At 46.3% G+C, this 18012-nt stretch overlaps 2 protein-coding genes and 1 long non-coding RNA gene across 5 annotated transcripts in view; 1 reads left to right on the top strand and 2 right to left on the bottom strand.

Moving 5' to 3' along the window:
* Positions 1-1598: 1598 nt before the first annotated feature.
* On the bottom strand, positions 1599-4631 carry LOC310883615. The gene is made up of 2 exons (XR_014573609.1): positions 3712-4631; positions 1599-2124 (listed from the first exon to the last, which is right to left on the bottom strand). It is a non-coding gene; the product is annotated as an uncharacterized lncRNA (long non-coding RNA).
* Positions 3138-12403, top strand: TRAFD1 (TRAF-type zinc finger domain containing 1). Its single transcript, XM_083804220.1, has 12 exons — positions 3138-3240; positions 3518-3581; positions 4640-4775; positions 4849-4902; positions 5885-6299; positions 7612-7875; positions 8698-8768; positions 8966-9181; positions 10130-10262; positions 10552-10861; positions 11243-11315; positions 11673-12403. The coding sequence occupies exons 2-12, from the start codon at positions 3532-3534 to the stop codon at positions 11715-11717; spliced, it is 1767 nt and encodes a 588-aa protein (XP_083660346.1). The 5' UTR covers positions 3138-3240; positions 3518-3531; the 3' UTR covers positions 11718-12403.
* A 494-nt stretch (positions 12404-12897) lies between these two features.
* HECTD4 (HECT domain E3 ubiquitin protein ligase 4) overlaps positions 12898-18012 on the bottom strand; it is a 75354-nt gene continuing 70239 nt past the window's right edge. For all 3 annotated transcript variants that reach the window (XM_083804169.1, XM_083804170.1, XM_083804171.1), the window contains exons 75-76: positions 17298-17520; positions 12898-16837 (exon numbers count right to left, since the gene is read on the bottom strand). In XM_083804169.1, coding sequence (XP_083660295.1) covers positions 16701-16837; positions 17298-17520 — 360 coding nt within the window. In that variant the 3' untranslated portion in view covers positions 12898-16700. The remainder of the gene's footprint in view (positions 16838-17297; positions 17521-18012) is intronic.

Below are 18012 nucleotides of genomic sequence, written 5' to 3'. Positions count from 1 at the left end.
TTCAAGTTGCTCCCTGCCAGGCCGAGTGTTGGTGGGAGAAGCTGAGAACAAGCAGCACGTGTGTCCTTTGTGAGCAGCACTCGGCCACGCTATGCACAGACCCTAGCATGCGTCTTGGCAAGGAGTCAGCAATTCCTAAGATAGCAGGCATACTTTTCCTTTAGTAGGAACCTATGGGAATAATTTAATACTGTATTGCAAGATGTGTCTAACTAGTGCCGGAAGAACAGGAGTGATAGATACCAACTGGACACCAAAAACCTGTAAAACATTGTGTAAGTGGAGTTGTAATTTGGCTTCATAACTTAAACTCTCTGTGGTATTTACAGCTGATTGGGTCTATTAGTCATTACTCATCTTCTATCTGCCTGCATCTTGAATGCGGCGAAGACAAAGTATGTGTTCTTTCACATAGGGAGAAAGGAGTGTAAAGACGGATGTCATCCTCTAGGTAATCTTTTTTCCCTTACCTATTACAAGTTTGACTGACAGCTGAGAACAAACACCGAATTAGATAAACTCTCTGCATCTGTGCTCATTAGGTAGTATTTGTGGATGCAAAAATACATGGTTAGCTTTGCGTGAGCGCCCATTTCTTGATGGATGCAGTGACAATGTATACAAGTAGAACTACTGTCAGGAGTTATTGTTCTGTTCAATTTAATGTTCAATCCTTAGTTTCTTGCGAAACTCATTTTGTAATTTTTACTTGATGTAATTATCATTTCTCGAAAAAATTATAGTGACTATTTGCTTCTTTTTCGTTCTTCTGTATTAACTGCCTGTAGATTGCAAAGCTCGCTTTTGCAGAGACCTTTTCCAGCACAGATCACCAGCTCCCTTTCTTCCTGCTGTTACTCACAGAAACTCAGCACCGTTCTTTTGGGAGCTCAGGCTCGTGTTTGCTTTAGGCTTTAGAAAAGGCAAGGTGAGGCATTACTCGGGGAGCAATGACTGATCCTGGCTGGGTTATTAATGTGATTAACTTGCATCTGCTTGTCAGTGCTGAAATTTGTGCCATCTGCAGCTGCGTGTCGCACCCTCCCAGCACGTCCCATGTCCCCGAACGCAGAGCCTGGGGGGCCGCGCTCTCCTGATGGCCTCTGCCAGGCTCCCTGAAGAACCTGGCACAGATGTGGTATACCTGTGAGACAGTGCCAAAACTGATGCTTTTTGTTTTTCTTGAAATTTCAAGAACGCTGGCCTATCTTGAGGCCATAGTAAAGATGTTGGACTTTTTCCTTTGTAAATATGGGAGGTATTTTTTTTGAAACCAGAAACTCAGTTTCACAGAGGGGTCCAACTTTTCCACTGAGGAGAATGTGATGTGGGAGATTAGGATGCCCTAAGTGTTTACCAACATTCTTTCCTGCTAATTTTTAATGGAATTAATAGAGAAATTCACCATTTAGTCAAGAGACTGGTAATCGGAAGTCAAACATTGACAATCAAGTCATAGGAACGACACTCTGTGAGAAATTCATCCAGTCTGGGGAATTTTGGTAAGAGTCCGTGATGTGGACTTGCTTAGTTTAAAGCACTTTTCAGAAAACAGATGTTTTACTTGGGGAAGGAAAAACAAATAATACACAGAAATCTGCACAAGCCAGTTCCTTTATTTCAAGGGCTTATAATGCCTCGGTGACCTTTTGTTCTCAAGACAGTGCCTCATCAGATGAGGGCTGCAAGCAGGAGCAGGGAAGTTTGTCAGTGGTTGCACTTGTTTGGGGAAGTTGGATTCCTTTTAGATGATTACACAATTAGCAGCACTTGTTAGCAAGCATTTTTAAGTTAAAGCTGGGTTTGACCAGAGGTTGCTTCACTTCCCTATTGAAGGCAAGTCTTGCAGGGGATTAACTTGTGCTGGCGGGGTGGCTCCCACGGTGCTTTCCCCCAGGCACCCATCCACAAGATCCTTTCCTGGCCTCCCAAAACCTTGTGCCCGCAAAGTTCAGCTGTGTGCTTACCCTCCAGACATCGCACCTTGCGTGCTGTGTGGGAGAGGGATTTTCCTCGATAACTTCATGTGGAAAAAACACTTCTGGATGCCTTCTGACAAAATGCAGAACTTCAATGCCCAAACATGTGTGGTGTTCACGTGGTCTGCTCATCTCTTCCTTGTGCCTTGAGACAGAGGCATTGGTTTGCTTGAGGATATGCTTTGAAAACACTCTCTTGATGCATCTTAAATGCAGTTAGCTTCCCTTGTGAGGTACAGATTCCCTCCCAAACCCAGTACAGGAGGGAATAGAATAAAAAAGCGAGAAAATACATTGTTAAGGTTTATTGGCATCTAAAAAGGCATCAAAGTGAAAAATCGGGGCTTCAAAGTAGTGAAGGTTATGAATTTTATAGCGTAGCCTTTTTCAAAATTGTCACTGCACCCTTTTAAGTGCTGTGCTGTATTTTGCTCCGTAGCCTGTTACACAGTCATGCTTGGTTACCTGCAATTTTCCTGAAGCTTAACATGAAGACCTGTCAAGGAGTTTGATTTCTTTTGCTCAGCGTTTGATCCTGGAATTCAGAATATGCTACGGTGCTGCGATTGATTAGGTGAGGTACCACCGGCCTTTTCACAGCCCTTTGGCCTATCGGGGACAGGTCCGGTTTTTATGCATTTTGCTCAAGAATGAGGCGCTCGGTTTGGAGAGGCGCCAGGAGAGGCCGCAGGAACGGCTCCGCAGCAGATATTAGATGTGAGAGGAGCCAGGGTTTAGGTTTAGGAAGGCAAAACCTCTGGAAGCAATGAACTCCTGCTGCACCGCCACTGAGGTGGCTGGGGAGCCGTGGTGGGGCTGGCTTTGGTACAAGAGCGAGCTGGTTTTGGAAGGGGCACGTGTGTAAACATGTATTTTGTTTATACATATGTTTATATGTTTATATATATTTATTTATTTATACACAGAGCCGGATTGCTCGAGGCGCGAGGCCCGCGGGCTCTGAGGTAAGGTAAGGTGAGGTGAGGTGAGGTCCCCCCCCCCGCAATCCCTTCAGGCCGGGGCCCGGCGGGGCGGGGCCAAACTTCAAATCCCCACGGGGGGGCGGAGCCCTCAGCCCGGTGACGTCTACGCCAGCCAATCAGCACCGAGGGCCGTTCGAGTAGTGACCGGCACCCAAATAAACCAATCAGCTGGCGGCGGGGGCTTGCAGCCAGCCAATGGGAAGGCGGGAGGCGGGCGCGGCGGGGCCGGTCGGAAGCGCGGGGCCGGGCCCGGTAGCGGCGGCTGGCGGAGGAGCCGGGTGAGGGGCGGGGGGCGCCGGGCCCTGAGGGGCTGGGGGGGGGGTCGGGGGTCTCGCCCCCCGCTGAGGGCAAGGAGCCGTCGGGGGCCGCTGAGGCGCTTTGGGGAGCGGGGACGAAGCCCCCAGCACCCGGCGGGCTCGGGGCCGGCGGCTGTGGGGGGCACCGGGGGCTGCGGGGGGCAGCGGGGCCTGAGGGGAGCGGGCGGCGGTGGCGGCCCCGGGGCGCGGTGCGGGCCGCTGGGTTGTGTGGGGGCCGCTGACCGAGCCTCTCCTTCAGCTCTCGCCCCCAAAATGGCCACGACTGCGGTGCCGGAGGGGGAAACCCGGCTGTGCGGCAACTGGTAAGAAACGGAACCGGGCGGCGGGGTGCCGGGAGGCAGCGGGCAGCCCAGGCTGGGAGAGGTGCCGGGCTTCGGGTTCTCTCTTCAGGCGTTAACGTGTCACAGAGCGGTTTGCCCAGCCGTTACTTACCCTCCTGATGCACCTGGGCAGAAACCGAGGCCTTCGGGTAAAAAGGGAGGCTTGGTTGGCAGTGAGGTGTTTGTGAAGTGCGTGGCCTGAAGTTTTTCTTAACAGTTGTGTGGCTCAGAAGCAAAGATGTAAAAAAAATAAATAAATCAGTAGGTGCATGTGAAGCGGCAGTTGTTTTGCTTTGATAAGTTATCTTTCCTTACAAGCTCCAGCGTTGGTAATACATTTATTGATAACGGTGCCATTTCAGAAGTTGCATCTTAAATGCCAGCAAATAAACATCACGTTTTTTTTTCCGAAGAGGACATTGAAATCTGCACAGTTTCTTGCAGTGTCCATCTGGTTTGGTTGCCAGAAGTTATGTGCAGCTTAGGCACCGCTGCTGGACTTTGTTGCTTTGCCAGGCTGTTTGCTTCCTGGGGCCTGGCAGGGGAGAAGAGTGATCAGATGTAGCGTTTTGTCCTCGTGGCAGGGAAAGGTACAAAGCAGTAGGCTGTAAAGGTAAAGATCCAGCACAACAGAATCAGTTACTGAATTTTTTTTCAGTGTTGGACTTCTCGTTGCCGAGCTATGAGAAGCTATGCCTTTCTTTTCAGGAAGAAACTTTTATTTTCTCAGATAAATCTATTAACTCAAACGCGGTGGTAACTTCTATATGCTGTAAAATTTATCTTTCACGTACAGAAACTAGTCCGCCATGAATTTTCACGCGTAAGATAAGTTGTGACGTTTGCATGTTAAATACATTCGTATCCTGATTATGTAGGAACCTGGAAGTCTGGTTGGGCTCATCTTTCTTTTTAGTAGCTTGGTTCTATAAACTATGAAATCTTATAAAGAAAAAATTGTACGACAGCTTTTTGAATAAAAGCTTAAAGTTGTTGTCAGTGTGTTTTCTGAAACCTAACCTCTGTGATCCTTCTCACAGCAAAAAGGACATTCCCGTTCCTAATTTCACCATTCATGAAATCCACTGTAGCAGAAACCTCGAAGTGTGCCGCTACTGCAGTGACTCGATCCCCAAGTCTGAAATGAAGAACCACATCGAGTCGGAACACGTGCAGGTGACGAACGCAGTTCTCCCCTAAAGCTGCTGATTTCTGCGGCAGTTAATGTAATGAGATCTCTTTATTGCAGGTTACCTGCAAGTGTAGCATGAAGGTAGAAAAAAGCCTCTTGGAGGATCATGAGGTTGGTGCACTTTATAATTACGGACACTTGGAACTATACTCTGGTATTTCCAAGCAGTGGAAAGCAAAGACCTGGATTCCAACCGGCGATTTATGCATCACTTTTATTTAACCATGCTTTCTAAATTCACGCGCTTTGAAAGAATGTGGTGGGAAACGGCTTAAGCCTTCCTATCAAAGTGGTATTTTTGTCCTTTTTAGTGATTAAGATGAAAAATGGCGTGATACTTCAGAAGTACAGGCTACAACTAACTTATTTTTTTCATTCCATTTACGTTAGGCATTTCTGTCTCTATTGCTGTCACTGTGTGAGTTTTGATACGTTGTTGTGTCCAAACAGACTTTTAAAAAACTTGCAAAATAAACTGAAATAGGACACAGCAGTATTTTCGAGTTACTGAATCCAGTTCTCTGCTGCCACAGTCAATCTTGGTATATATTTTGGTATTTCACCTTCCTGTGGGCTCATTTAAAGATAATTCTGGAAGTGTCCTGCAGGTCTGCTTATTGGTGAGGAAGAAATTACTTTCTTTGAAGATGCGTCCAGTCCAGAGGACTGGAAGTAGTTCATCCCGCAAGTGTGCGTGTAGTAAACGTGCTGTAAATCTGCTCCCCAGTATAACACAATAACACGTTTTGTTTTAGCTGTCCTCAGTGAAATGTGGCTAGTGCTGGTTGTCAATACCACGTCTAACTCTAGCTTCAAGAAGCACTGTGCGAATCTGCTGTTCAGGCATTACAGATTTAGGCAATATTCTGAATATTCAGAGTGCTTCAGCTGGCATCTTTATGAGTACACAGGTTATACAACGTGCTGTTCTTTTATTTCTCACGTAGTATCTTATTTCAGGCCGCTCTTCGGTGTAGCTTTGTATCTGGATAAAGAAACAATAGGCTGCTCAGCTCTCCGGCGAACTGAGAACCTCCCCCAGCTCTGCCTCAGTTTTCCACGTGTGAAGAATAATCTCTCTTTCTTTTTTTAGGCATCAGCGTGCCCTTTGCGTCCTGCAGTCTGCCAGCATTGTGACATCCAGCTAACTTTCAATAAGCTTCAGGATCATGAAAGTTACTGTGGAGCTAGGACTGAGATATGTAGTGGGTGCGGTCTTAACGTAATGGTAAAAGATCTGAAAGAGCACCCTCGAGTCTGTGGGAAGGAGGTGAAACAAGCAAGAGTAAGCAGAACAGTGCCTCGCTTTGAGGACGAGGATGCGGACGCGCATTTGCGTGCCCTTCGAGACATTAGAAACCAGCTAAGATCAGATAACTACCCCGGGCCTTTGTGGAGAATGCCCAGGGTGCTGGAAAGGCAGATCTATAGCAGCTGTGTAGGAGACAAAACAATTAAGGACATGAGGAGAAGAAATGTTTCAGCAGTACAAAGAAGTCAAAGTCAAGGTAAGGTGTAGATGGGAGTAACCGTTTGCTTCTAATTTGACAGCTGACCCAAGTAAAAAGTTTTGTAACTGATTCATGAGAAAATACTTAGTCATGGAAGCTGCGGAGGCAATGTGACGCTACTGTTTTGCTGTGGAACAGAACTGCAAATGTGTAAGCCTCCTGGACGGAGGAGTGCTGAGATACCTGGTGTGAAAGCCCAATGTGCTGCCTCTTCTATTGCTCAGAAAGTATCTAGCTTAAAAAATGAAATCGGAGTTGTTTGCTCACTGCAAATTCTGTCAATTTTTATTTAGCAGCTGCCTCTTCTTCACTTAAGTAGAAGGGTAGGTAAGATCTGTGTGCGGGTTCACACACCTAGTGCGCAGCGTCTCTGCGGTAACAGCCTGTCTGGACGTAGCTGAGACTGGTAGAAATGCCTCTGCTCGCTCCTAAGCCTCTAATCTCCTACCTCCACGTGCCGAGGGGCCTGTCACGTTTCAGACATGCCCCTTCCACGAGCTCTCTGCTGAATGCGCGCTCTGCTTTGTGTCGTGGGCCGCTCGGAGGGTTTAACGCTGCAGAACACTAAATTACAGTCGGCTGTAGAGGGCTGCCTGGCTTGTAGAAATAACTTCTGGGCTTAGTTCATGAAGCTAAAGGCGTGGAGCGCTGTAGCTTGTCAACTCGTGTTGAATCCCAAGCTGTGCTCACAACTAGGATTTTTATGCACGTGTAAGCTTTGTGTAAAATTCTGGTGTAATCAGGACGAGTGAAATGCCAGCGATATTGGAAATATGGTGGTGTAGGGGAGGAGCGTAGCCTTTCTTTGGACACCATCAGCTCTGTCTTGGGTGCTGTTCTGAACACGGCTGTTTTCAGCGTAACTTTACTAGCAGGAAACATTTTGGGGATTTTTATTTTGTACGTGTATAATCCCCCCTGCTGTCAAATGCAGTATCAGGAGGAGTTAGTTTCCCCACCCGTATCTTGAAGAAAAGGCCTGGACCGCAGCGTTACAACTGAGGGTAGGTTACAGAGCTTTCCCCAGTGACCTCATTTAGCTCCCATCACGCCTAGGCTCAGGCCTTACCTGAGCTCTTGATGTAAGAGGAACAGCTTCCTTTTGCCCCCCTTTATCTGCTTGTTACGAACAAAAATAGGATGGCTGTTTTCCTTCCTCCTTCCAGTTGATACAAGGAGTGTCCTAGGCTTTGAAGCCTTGAGTGTCCACATGCGAAACGCTCTTGGTAGAACTAGTCTAACGTACTTAAGTGACCTGCTTGTTGCAGGCTTAATGTTCTCTAAAATTTATGATATTTATGTTTTGAAGAGCATGAACTGGAGCAGTGGGAGAGAAATAAAAACACTAACTCACTCTGTGGCGAGCGGAACGCCAATTTAGACTACATGCTGGCCCTTAGCCTACAAAATGAGAATCCTCACAACGATGCTGCTGCGGAAATCCACAGTGACTTCCGGGAACACTACTACACCAAAGAGTCTGTGCCACCTGCCTGCCCTGATGAAACAGACAACTCAAATATCTTTTCTTGTGACTCTTTATTGTCTCTTAGCACTTCAAACCACATAAAAAGTAAGTATAAATGCTGTTTGTTTTTTCCCTTAAAGTTTGAGGGAGGGGAGAGAGAGTTCTTGGGTTCAGTGTCAAAGATTGTCTATTGACGTCTTTAAAACATCAAAATGAGTCTTTGAGACTCCCTCTAAATCATTTTTAGATATCTAATGCATAGGAGATTAGATGCTCCATGAAGACCGTATTCTAGACTTTTTTTCTTCCTTAGATTTTCTCTTCTGCTTCCTCAAAAATAGTAATGCCTCTTTGAAAGAAACTAAAGACAGCAAGGGAAGAAGAAATAAAAGCTGTACTGGACCTTTGGTCTTGCTATGTTCAGCCAGAAATTCTTTTCAAATCAGAACAGTTTGGAACAGTAAAGGGAAAGGGGGTGATGCTATTCCAGGGATGCAGAAGCGCCTTCAGTTCCAAATGAAGCGCTTGTGTACCCAACTCGATGTTGTTCTCAGGTGACTTTTAGAAACAGAAAGTGGTGAGAGATTTATAGCAATTTTAGGTGACAGGGAAGGGAGACCTGGGCGAGTCCTGAAGTGCTGATTTATTTTGAAAGGAAAAATGGTGCTGAAGGATTTACCCGAGGTGGTAATACGCTTTTGTACCAAACCATTTGACATATTTCTGACCCCAAAAGATTGTTCTGACTCTGGGCGATGCGAAACTTGCTCGTGAAATTCAGCAAGTGGGACTAGAGCAACGTTTTCCTTAGCGTTTGCTCTGGCTGCCGTCCTGTGGCACAACGGAGCTCAGGGATTCTGAAGTTGAGTTGATCAGACTACAGCTGACTTTTTTGTGGCAGAGGATATAACTGTCGTTACTTTGCAGGTGACGAGATCATGTTGCCGTGTGAGTTTTGTGAGGAGCTCTACCCTGCTGAAGATCTGATCCTTCATCAGGTGTAGTACTTCTCTCTGTGCTGTATCCAGGGACTTGCAGCTGAGCCTTTTGTCTGTTACTGTGACCGAACAAGGGCGCAGTGTTCGCTCGGTGATACTCTCAGAAGCCTAGCAATTTTATCTTCGCATAGCATGATTTTTAAAACCCGTATATGCTAAGCGTGGTAGCTAACTTTTCTGTTTTCATTGCCTAACAGACAGGTTGTAACCCAGCAAGTGCCTTTGCCTCGTTCAGTAAAAGAAGTTCCTCTCCAAACCCACGGAAATGCGACGGGCTGCAAGATCTTGGTTCCAAAAGCTGTAGGTCTGTTTATTCGCCCCAGCACCAAGCTGTCCAGGCAGAAGCAAACATCATCATTCCCTGTGAGTTTTGTGGCATCCAACTAGAAGAGGAGATCCTCTTCCATCATCAGGTAACAAACAGAACTCGATCCGTTCTGCTGCGTGTAGTCGTTCAAGAAGTATTCCAAGTGCTGTGCCTCTGGGGGTGGGACGTTTCAGGAATCAGTGCAACTGTGCCCTGTATCAGGTCTTCCCGAAGCCTCTTGGTTCCGTCTGATCTGTTGTGGTGTGCTGGGGCTCTTACTGAAAAAGGAACAATCACTTTGAAAGCTCATATGGAAACGGAAGAAAAGGCCCTGAAATTGCACAGCATGTTTGGCTTGTGTGTAGAAGTTGGGCTGAAACCAGGACGTGTGGATCGAAGCTAAGGGGGGAGAGGCGTGCAAGCCTACCCGTGGGGTAGGTAAGAGAGGAAGGAGACGACACAGACTGCAAGTCTGGGAAGTGGAGAAATGCCTTGGAGGGTAAGATGTAGAGAGTAAGGGTGAAAGCAGGAATGTGGCTGAAGCTGGGCCTGAGAGAAAAGCGGTGCCTTTATGAAGTGGTGGGTGCCGCCGATTGCTTTTCAGGGTATTCTGCTTCCTCCGTACGTTGCTGCCTGATGCTTCTACTACAGAAAGAATACCGGCTCTTGGTACTGCTGGAACTGCTGCTGCTTTTTAAGAATGATGGACAGGTGCCAAGTAGGCCGCTCGGTGCTTTAGTGCTCATTCAGAAGGCCCAGTAACAGGCCAGATGGTCACCGGTCGGTTGGCAGCGAGGCCCCGCGTTGCGGGGTGGTTCTGTTCAGCAGGGCTGGCTGGTGCTGCCAGGTCCATTTTTCCTCAGGTCCGACGGTAGTGAGCAGCTTTTCCTACGCTGTATGACCCCCACACCTCTCCCACAACAAGCCAGCGTGTGCCTCTTCCTAAAGCCAACCCCCTGACAGCCTTAGTGCTTTTGGAGGGTGATGCGTTGCGATGTTTTTACAAGAATAAATTTGAACGAGCCGTCATTTAAATCCCTGTGGTTTGCTCCAGGATCAATGTGACTTGCGCCCAGCCACAGCCAGCCCAGCAGACAGCTTTCCGTCGCAGCAGTCGGCCTCTCCTCAAGACAACAGAGAGAGAAGGGAATCGCCAGAGCTGGTTCGGAGGCCAATCAGGCATCAAGGTGTGGGTGACACACAGATCTTTATGCATGTTGCTTTCCTTTATACTTGCAGGAGCGCTGTTTGTGTTCCGAGCTGAGTAGACGTTATCTTTTTCTGTCTCCAAAGCGTTAAAGTCTTCAATCACCTCCCATTGTTCTAGTTTTATGCAGGAAGGATTAAATCTCTGAAATTCAGTATCCTCGCAGCTCTTGAGCCTTAAGCTGCTGGACTGGAAGTTGGGCCTCATTTTGCTATCTGGATGAATGTTGCATTTCCTGTTCCTAAAGCGCTCTCTTGCTGTCCTCTCAGGAGATGTTTCTCCTCAGTGCATAGAAGGCTTCAGGCAGCAGAGGCTCAGTTACCCTGCGCGAGGGACCAGGTCGCTGAGTAACGCGGCAAACGCCAGGAACGCGCCACCGACCTTGTCGGGAACGGCGAGAGGCAGCGAGGCTCTGAACGCGAGGGGGAAGCCGAGGAAGGTGGCTGGGAACGAGGGGAGGCAGAAGAGCAGAGGTGCAGGCGAACCTGGCGGGACAGCGCCACGCGTGAGGCCGAGCCCGAATTTCCGTTCGGAAGCCTTCACGTCCGGCTTCTCCGGTACTTCTCCAACCCGCCCCAGGTAACGCCTTTGTTTGCTGAGGTGCTGAAAACTGCTTCAAGCAGCTGCCATAAATATAAAAAAATTTTGTGATGCCTTCATGGATGCCTACTTTCTTTGCTGCTTAATCCAGCTTGTTTTATAAGTAGCCTGAGTGGTTTTTCTTATGTTTTTGTTAGTTTTTTCTTGCAGCGCATGTGTATCACTGAGGTGCTTAAAGGCAATTGAATAGAGGGCTTGGGTCTTCTGCTACAGAAATAACTGTTAAGATACAGGAGGATTAAGGGCTTCTCCTTAGAGCTTCTAGATGCCCTGGTGGGAAGAGACTGTGCTTATTTGGCAGTGAGAGCACAAGTCAGTAAGCTTGCTTCCTCTGAAAGTGTCCGTGTTGTTCCTCTGCAGCATCAGAAATGAAGGAGGGAGGAGTCTGGGGCTGTCGGATGTGCCGGGCGGCTTGAGGAGCAGGAATGTGAAGGTAAGGCGGCCAGGGCGAGTGGTGCTCTGCTCTGTGCTCCCGATGCTTCTGTTTCAGAGTACCTCAGCAGCCAGCTCTTCAGTCTTTCAGTGTACGGATGTGTTAACGTGCTGGTGATTTGCTTGCGGCATGCTTGGCTCATCCCGTTGGGTGGGACTGGTTAGGAAGAGAGGATGTTTCCTGGTGGTTATGCCCCAGGTTGGTGCCGAGGGGAGCCATCCACCTGCCTCCTGCTGTGGGGATTGTGCCAGGCTGAGGAGCTACTCGCAGTCCTTTCTGCTGCAGGGAGGGTTTTATCCATTGCTTTTTATCCAGTACTCTTTGAAAATAGCATATTTTTTTTCACCTCTCCTTTAGGCAAAGCCCCAAAGCCCTGAGTTTGGTTATCTGGAGGACAAGTGATCTACCGCGTATGAAAACCATGCCTAGCACTCTACGCACTCTTACTATGCACTATAGTACTTATTTATCTGAGCGCAAGTAATTGCTATGTTGCCATGTCATTGAAGACTTTATATGAATTTAAATTTTTATGGGCAGTGATCATTTTATATGTATTTTTAATTTGTGAGAGTATACTACAGGTTTTTACTTCTGTGATCTACACTAAGCAACATCCCAAGCTGCGTGTTTGCTGACGGGCTTCTGCCTAGGGAACCCCGTCGTCCGTGTTTCCATAGGGCTTTTTGCAACACCTTCTGAAGGAGAATTTCTTCGCCCTTTCTGTAAGCGTGTTTCCTGCCGCTCGCGTGCTCGTTATTCCGCAGACAGCAGCGCTGTACGAAGACAACCACAGCGAGCTCCCAGCCAGGATGCGGTAGGGGACGAGGGGGGCTTAGGGCTGAGAGCCCCTTGTCCGAAAGGCGCGGGGGATGGCGCACAGCAGCTTCCTGCTGGGGCCTTGTGCTGTGGTGGGGGCTGTGTGGGGTCCCAGTTCGTTAGCGAAGGTTCGTTAGCTGGGGGAACCCCGAGTTCTGGGGCGGCTGAGCTCTGATCCCGGGCTGGCGCAGTGAAGTGCTTTTTAATGCTGTATTAGTCAGTGCTTTTTAAACTCCTTGTAATAAATTTTATCTAATGATATCCTGAAATGTTGTGCGGTAAAATCTGTTGCATGAAGTGCTGTCACACAGCAGAAGGGTGCGCAAATGCTCTGTGAGGGTAGGTTTTTTATCACCGCAGCCTTAATGATAGCCTATTCAGAATCATGGTGCGCAGGCTTCGTTAATTTGTGTTCCATTATTACCTGCACTAGGTCTTTGTTAATGTGCTTTCTGAGAGCTGTTAGCAGCCCCTGTGCTTTGGCACAGCGTAAGGGAAGGAGTAGTGCACAGGCTGGAGCAGGCAGGGCTTAGATAATGACTGTGGGCATCAGCCTCAGACTATTAATTGGGTACAGCAGATGGGTATTAGCAGGGCTAATTAGCCAGTCACTCTTGTAGGGCAAGGCTGGCATTAAGAGGCCTCACTGTGTGCTGAGGGCCAGGGCTCTGCTGCCAGCGGTGTCACACAAGCTGCAGCATGGAACAAGGCTAACGATGGCTGCAGTGAGCCTGGTTCTGCAATAAAGACATCTTACGGATGCTTCCACCAAAACAGAAGTGTTTATTTATACAAGAAAGGCAGAATAAAGGTATTAAAAAACAGGTGGTAACCAACCTTGCAATGGCGTTTCTGGGGAAAACTGGCAAGATAAAGGAACCTACGCTGGCTCTGCTATTTTACGAGAAGGTAGCAGGATGGCTTGGTTAGTATGGAAAACTACTGAGCTGATGCCATGGCTTAGTTTGCATTATTTCTCACGCCTAAGAAATAGTGCACTTTCTCCATTAAGAGAAGTATTAGCAATCATTTTACTTGCTTTTCCTTTTGTACAAAATATTTACAGTTCTCTTGCAAGTAAATATAAATTACAGTCTATTAACCCATAAAAGCAGGATCTGCAACTTCAGTTCTAGTAGTTCTAATCTTCTGCATCGATACAGCTTCATCATTGGAGGATTTTTTTAATTATTATTTCCAGCCCCAAATAAGGACACAATACATCTAAAGGGATGTTAAGAATCTCCTTTATGCAGTGTACACTGTATGGCCAAGAGCACTTAACAGGTTAATGCTGTGTACGGTACCGAGATGGACACACGCCAAGCTAGAACTAATACCCAGCTTCAGAGTTTTTCCATTGTTGAGTATAATTTTACATTCTGAATGAGTATATATAAAAAGTCACAAACCATCTTTGTTTTGACAAACAAGCCTATTACAGACACTGTCAAGTTCATTTAAAGCACAAGTAATGATGATTAGAAAAGCTTTTAATTGAAAGGCCATTTGTGCTGCAGTCCAAACCACTGCAGCACGTCCTTCCTCGTAACTTAAAAAACAAAACAAAACCAATCAAACACTACAACTTATCCTCTTACCAGGATCATAGTATTCTTCAGGACAAAAAAAAAGTCAATGAAGGTTATTTATTAGTGTGACAATTTTCCTGTACAAGGAGCTTAATTTACACAGCAAGGTGTAAACAGCATTGACTAAGTTTGTTATTTGTAATCATAAATAATTAATTGTAATAAATACGTATCAAGTAATTTTACAGCACACTTTCCAGGGCCAAGATGCAGATATGGTTCTCTCAAACGCGCCCTCTGGAAGGAGAAGCCAGACATAAGCAGCAGTTACCTTACAGCTGTAATCATTGCCTTGGAACCATTGGCATACCGAGTTCTCAAACCCCTGCGCGTGAGGTATTTGACTGCACTGCAAGTCCCCCCAAAGGCTTAAGGGCTTGAAAAGAGAGAGTTAATTGAAAACCGACACAACAATTGCAATTCCATCACCAGAAAGAAACCCCAACCACCTCGTTGTCAGCAGCACCAGTTCTGCCACGAAATGCAGTTGATGCTCTTCACTTTTCCTTGCAGCACCTGTTTGAGAATGCGCATCCGAGATGGGAATAAAGTGGCCCCAAGCCCTTCCTTCTGCTCAGTTTTCCCCTTTGTCATTGTGAACGTTACCTGTGTTTGCACTTACTCTGAATGATTTCTCAGCTACATATATGCTTCTACCAGGAAATGGACAAGATTCAAGAGTAAATATTCTTCCTACATGTATCTGTTCCTGTGAAAGGAAGGGACATACGCAATAGAAGGGTAACAGCTTTCCTAACCACAGGATTTGGAGACTCTGTATGCCAACACCTATCTCTACAACTGTTGCACACACTTTTTTCCATTCACTCACAGAAGAACAAGAATATACACACTTGTTTAGGCTTTTCTCTTTCGTACTCACATTTTATCTTCCAAGTACCACACACTCATAATTCCCAATATTCACAATAATATACAATAAATACAGGTTTTTCAGTTCCCATGACCACTGACAAGCCAAATTAGTGTATGCTGTCTTCTAACGAGACATAAAATACCAACCTTAAAGTACAGTTACACGCACACCATCATAAACCTCTCGTGTGGCTGATGTGCACCAAACACATCAGACGAAAAATAAATAACTCGTGGCTCAGTACTGGCACTTAACTTACATATAGTACCGAGCCGAGGAGCACAGCAGTAGCTTCAGTATGTTTTCAGTTCTTTAGCACGCAGGCCATTCTCACTCGTGTCTGGCTCTACGAGATTAACAAAGCAACGCCTTACATTTAAATGCACCCACTACCATGAGACGTGTCTACAGGAGCGAAGGAAGACGCACATGTCGATGTGCTCTTTTGAAACCACCGCAGAACATACTTTGAAACAAGTTAAACTTGGAGAACTGCTCTCTCCCCACAGTCTTCCATTATCTTTCCGTACAAAATAGAAGCTTTATCTTCAAACAAGTAACCTTGTGCCTTCCCCCTCACCTCACTCTCCTTTTAGGTGTCACTTTTCTAGGATAATTTACTCTTAGATCAAAGATCAATCATTTTTGAGTACAAATACGAGTTACAGGTGTTTTACTCAGCACTTGTCAGGCCACCCCTGCAGCACTGTGTCCAGCTCTGGTCCTCACAATCCACAAAGATGAGAACAGAATGGAGCGGGTCCACAGGAGGGCCACAACGATCAAAGTGCTGGAGAACCTGCCCTGTGAGGAAAGCCTGAAAGTATTAAGTCTGTTCACCCTGGAGAAGACTCTGATGGGACCTCAGCACCGTATTCCAGTACTTAAAGGGTGGCCACAGAGAACGGGAGGCTCTCTCCTCTCAGGGAGCCACATGGAAAAGAGACAGGGCAACAGGTACAAGCTGCACTGGGAAAGGTTTCACCTTGGTATAAAAAAAGAAGGATTTTAGAGTGAGAACAATCAATCCCTGGAACAGCCTCCCCAGGGACGGTGGTAGAATCCCCATCACCGGAGGTTTTCAAGATGCGACTGGACTGGGTGTTGGATGAGCTCATCCAGGCTCCCTTTGCCCAGGAACGGTTGGACCTGGAGATCTTTCCAGGTCCCTTCCAACCTGGGCAGCCCTGGGATCCTACAGCTGTGATTATTCTGAAAGCTCGTTTGGAAACGGGGTGAAGTCACAGATCATAAGCTTGAACTGTGCTATCTTACACTATACAGAGAGAAGCCGTTTTGTTTCTGCTAATATTTTAATTACAATAAATTATTTTAGTGCTAAGCCAAGCAGACATTTAAGAACACCTAGGGCAAGAACCCCACTGAATTATGGCCCTTTTCACTGTTCTCTCGGTTATAAACTTTCCTAATCAAAAGTGTCTGGCTGAAAGCCCACGTTAATTGTGGCAGCTACCCGTGTGCTTGCTTATAATTAAAAAGTTACAAGAAAATGGTGGAAACATAAACATGCAGCTTGGCAGCCTTTCGTGCTCTAAAACTCAAGCAAGTGCTGGAAGCCCTGCACGTTCTCTGACTGCAGAAAGAAAAGGTACTGTGCTCAGCTCCGCAGGCACCCAGCGGTGATTCCCTCCCCACGTCTGGTTCCTTCCCCTTTGTACTCAGAAATGTTTCGAGGGAGAGCGATCCATGAGCCTTTACCCCTGAGTTCTCCCAAACTCAGAACATCCTCACTTTTGTTGTGTTGGCATGGGTAATACCATCCTAAATTACAAAATTAGAAATGTACATGTTTAAAGGTTTTTCAAAATTAAATTATACACAAACTGGTCTTTACTAAACTATCCTACAAATATTCCACAAACAAGGCAGCAAAATAACCAGTCCACCACAAAATCTACAAATACAAAATGTAAGTCTTCCAGTAATTATCGTAACGGGAACAAAAGTTCAGAAAATAAATTAACCTCCAGCTTGTCACACAGTGTTACAGGAGGTATTTTTTAAGTGAATTGAGGGGTTCCGACATTAGCAGTTATGAAACAATCCAGAGTCACCTCTAGGCGTTCCCTTCTTCTCTCAGCCGCTGAGTGGGTCCTCCCGGTAGTGGATGGCGTATCGGAGCTTCTCCAGCATTATGTCCAGCGAGGAGTACTGAGGGAGCTTGATCATAAACATGCACGTTTCGACACGGATGTACCGCGAGTCTGGGGAACCTGCAGGGGAAGGAGCACCAGCTGGTTGAATACATCCTCTGCTTCTCACCTTATTCTGCAAAAACATCTTTCCCCACCCCAATGCTTGTTAGGAACAAATATCAAAAGAATAAAGTTCTCTGTAATTCTCCGAACCCTAAATAGTGCTGTCCCTTTTGCCCAGTTCTAAGGCCAATTTCCGTTAGTTCCATCGTTTTAAAAAGCATGCAAGACAAATACAGAAAATCTTACCGTCTCCAGAAGGCAATGTGTTAAGTAGTTAAAATTAAATATTTTTACAGAATTACATGGTTTAAAAACAGGTTTTCTTTTCTTATTTGCAGCCATAACTACCTGCCTCTTGTTTCATTTTTTTTCTTGTACTTTAAATCCATGTTTAAATTAAAAAGGGAGAACTGAAGACTAGGACCATCATGTGAGCAGAGCTGATTTTCTGTGCCTTCAAAGACAGCAAACACACCTGCAGCTCCATCGGGGGGTGCAATTTTCATGGGGTAAGGAGGGACGTGGGCAGTGTCGGGACCTCCATCCTTGCAAGGACACGTGAAGGGGATTCGTTCCTGGTTACAGGCAAACTTTATGAACTTGCAGAGCTCCTCCTGGGTGAACATCTCCAACGCACTCCAGAAAAACTCGATGTGCTGATCAGTTTCCATCAGTCCCACCTGGTACATGGTGTGCGCCTAACAGAGAGAAGAGCAAAATGTCCACCGCTGCTTTCTCCTCCCTTGGTAGATCCTCCTCACTTAGACTAAGAGGATAAAAGGCGATGGTAACTGCACCTCCCTCCCCAAAGTCTTCTGCCTTCTCAAAATCATGAAGAAATCCAACCACGGTAGACCATTAATATACACAGTTTTGTATTTTTTCAGCCCATCAGCTTTTGTTACAGGCTCATCCTAGCCTGTCTCCCCTGTAGTGCTGGTGGAATACATTGCTTTTTTGTTTAATATGCAGGGCTGGTGCAGTTCATCATTGCTGCTGCTTAAGGAAAATAAAACAAGACTAATACTCTTTGTTGAGAATATTCTACGCATAAAAAACTTTTTTAATGGCATATTTCTTATGGTATTGAAATAAAAGTATTTAGAACCAGAAATTGTCTGTTGAACATTAATTTTAGATTTTCAGAGGTTAATTGCCATTTGAAATAGGGGCAGCAGCTCGTTCAGCCC

Source organism: Anser anser (genome assembly GCF_964211835.1).
Source record: "Anser anser genome assembly, chromosome: 18".
In the NCBI taxonomy this organism is placed as follows: Eukaryota; Metazoa; Chordata; class Aves; order Anseriformes; family Anatidae; genus Anser; species Anser anser.
The sequence above is the reverse complement of the archived record's forward strand: the minus strand, read 5'-3'. Positions and strand labels throughout refer to the sequence as shown.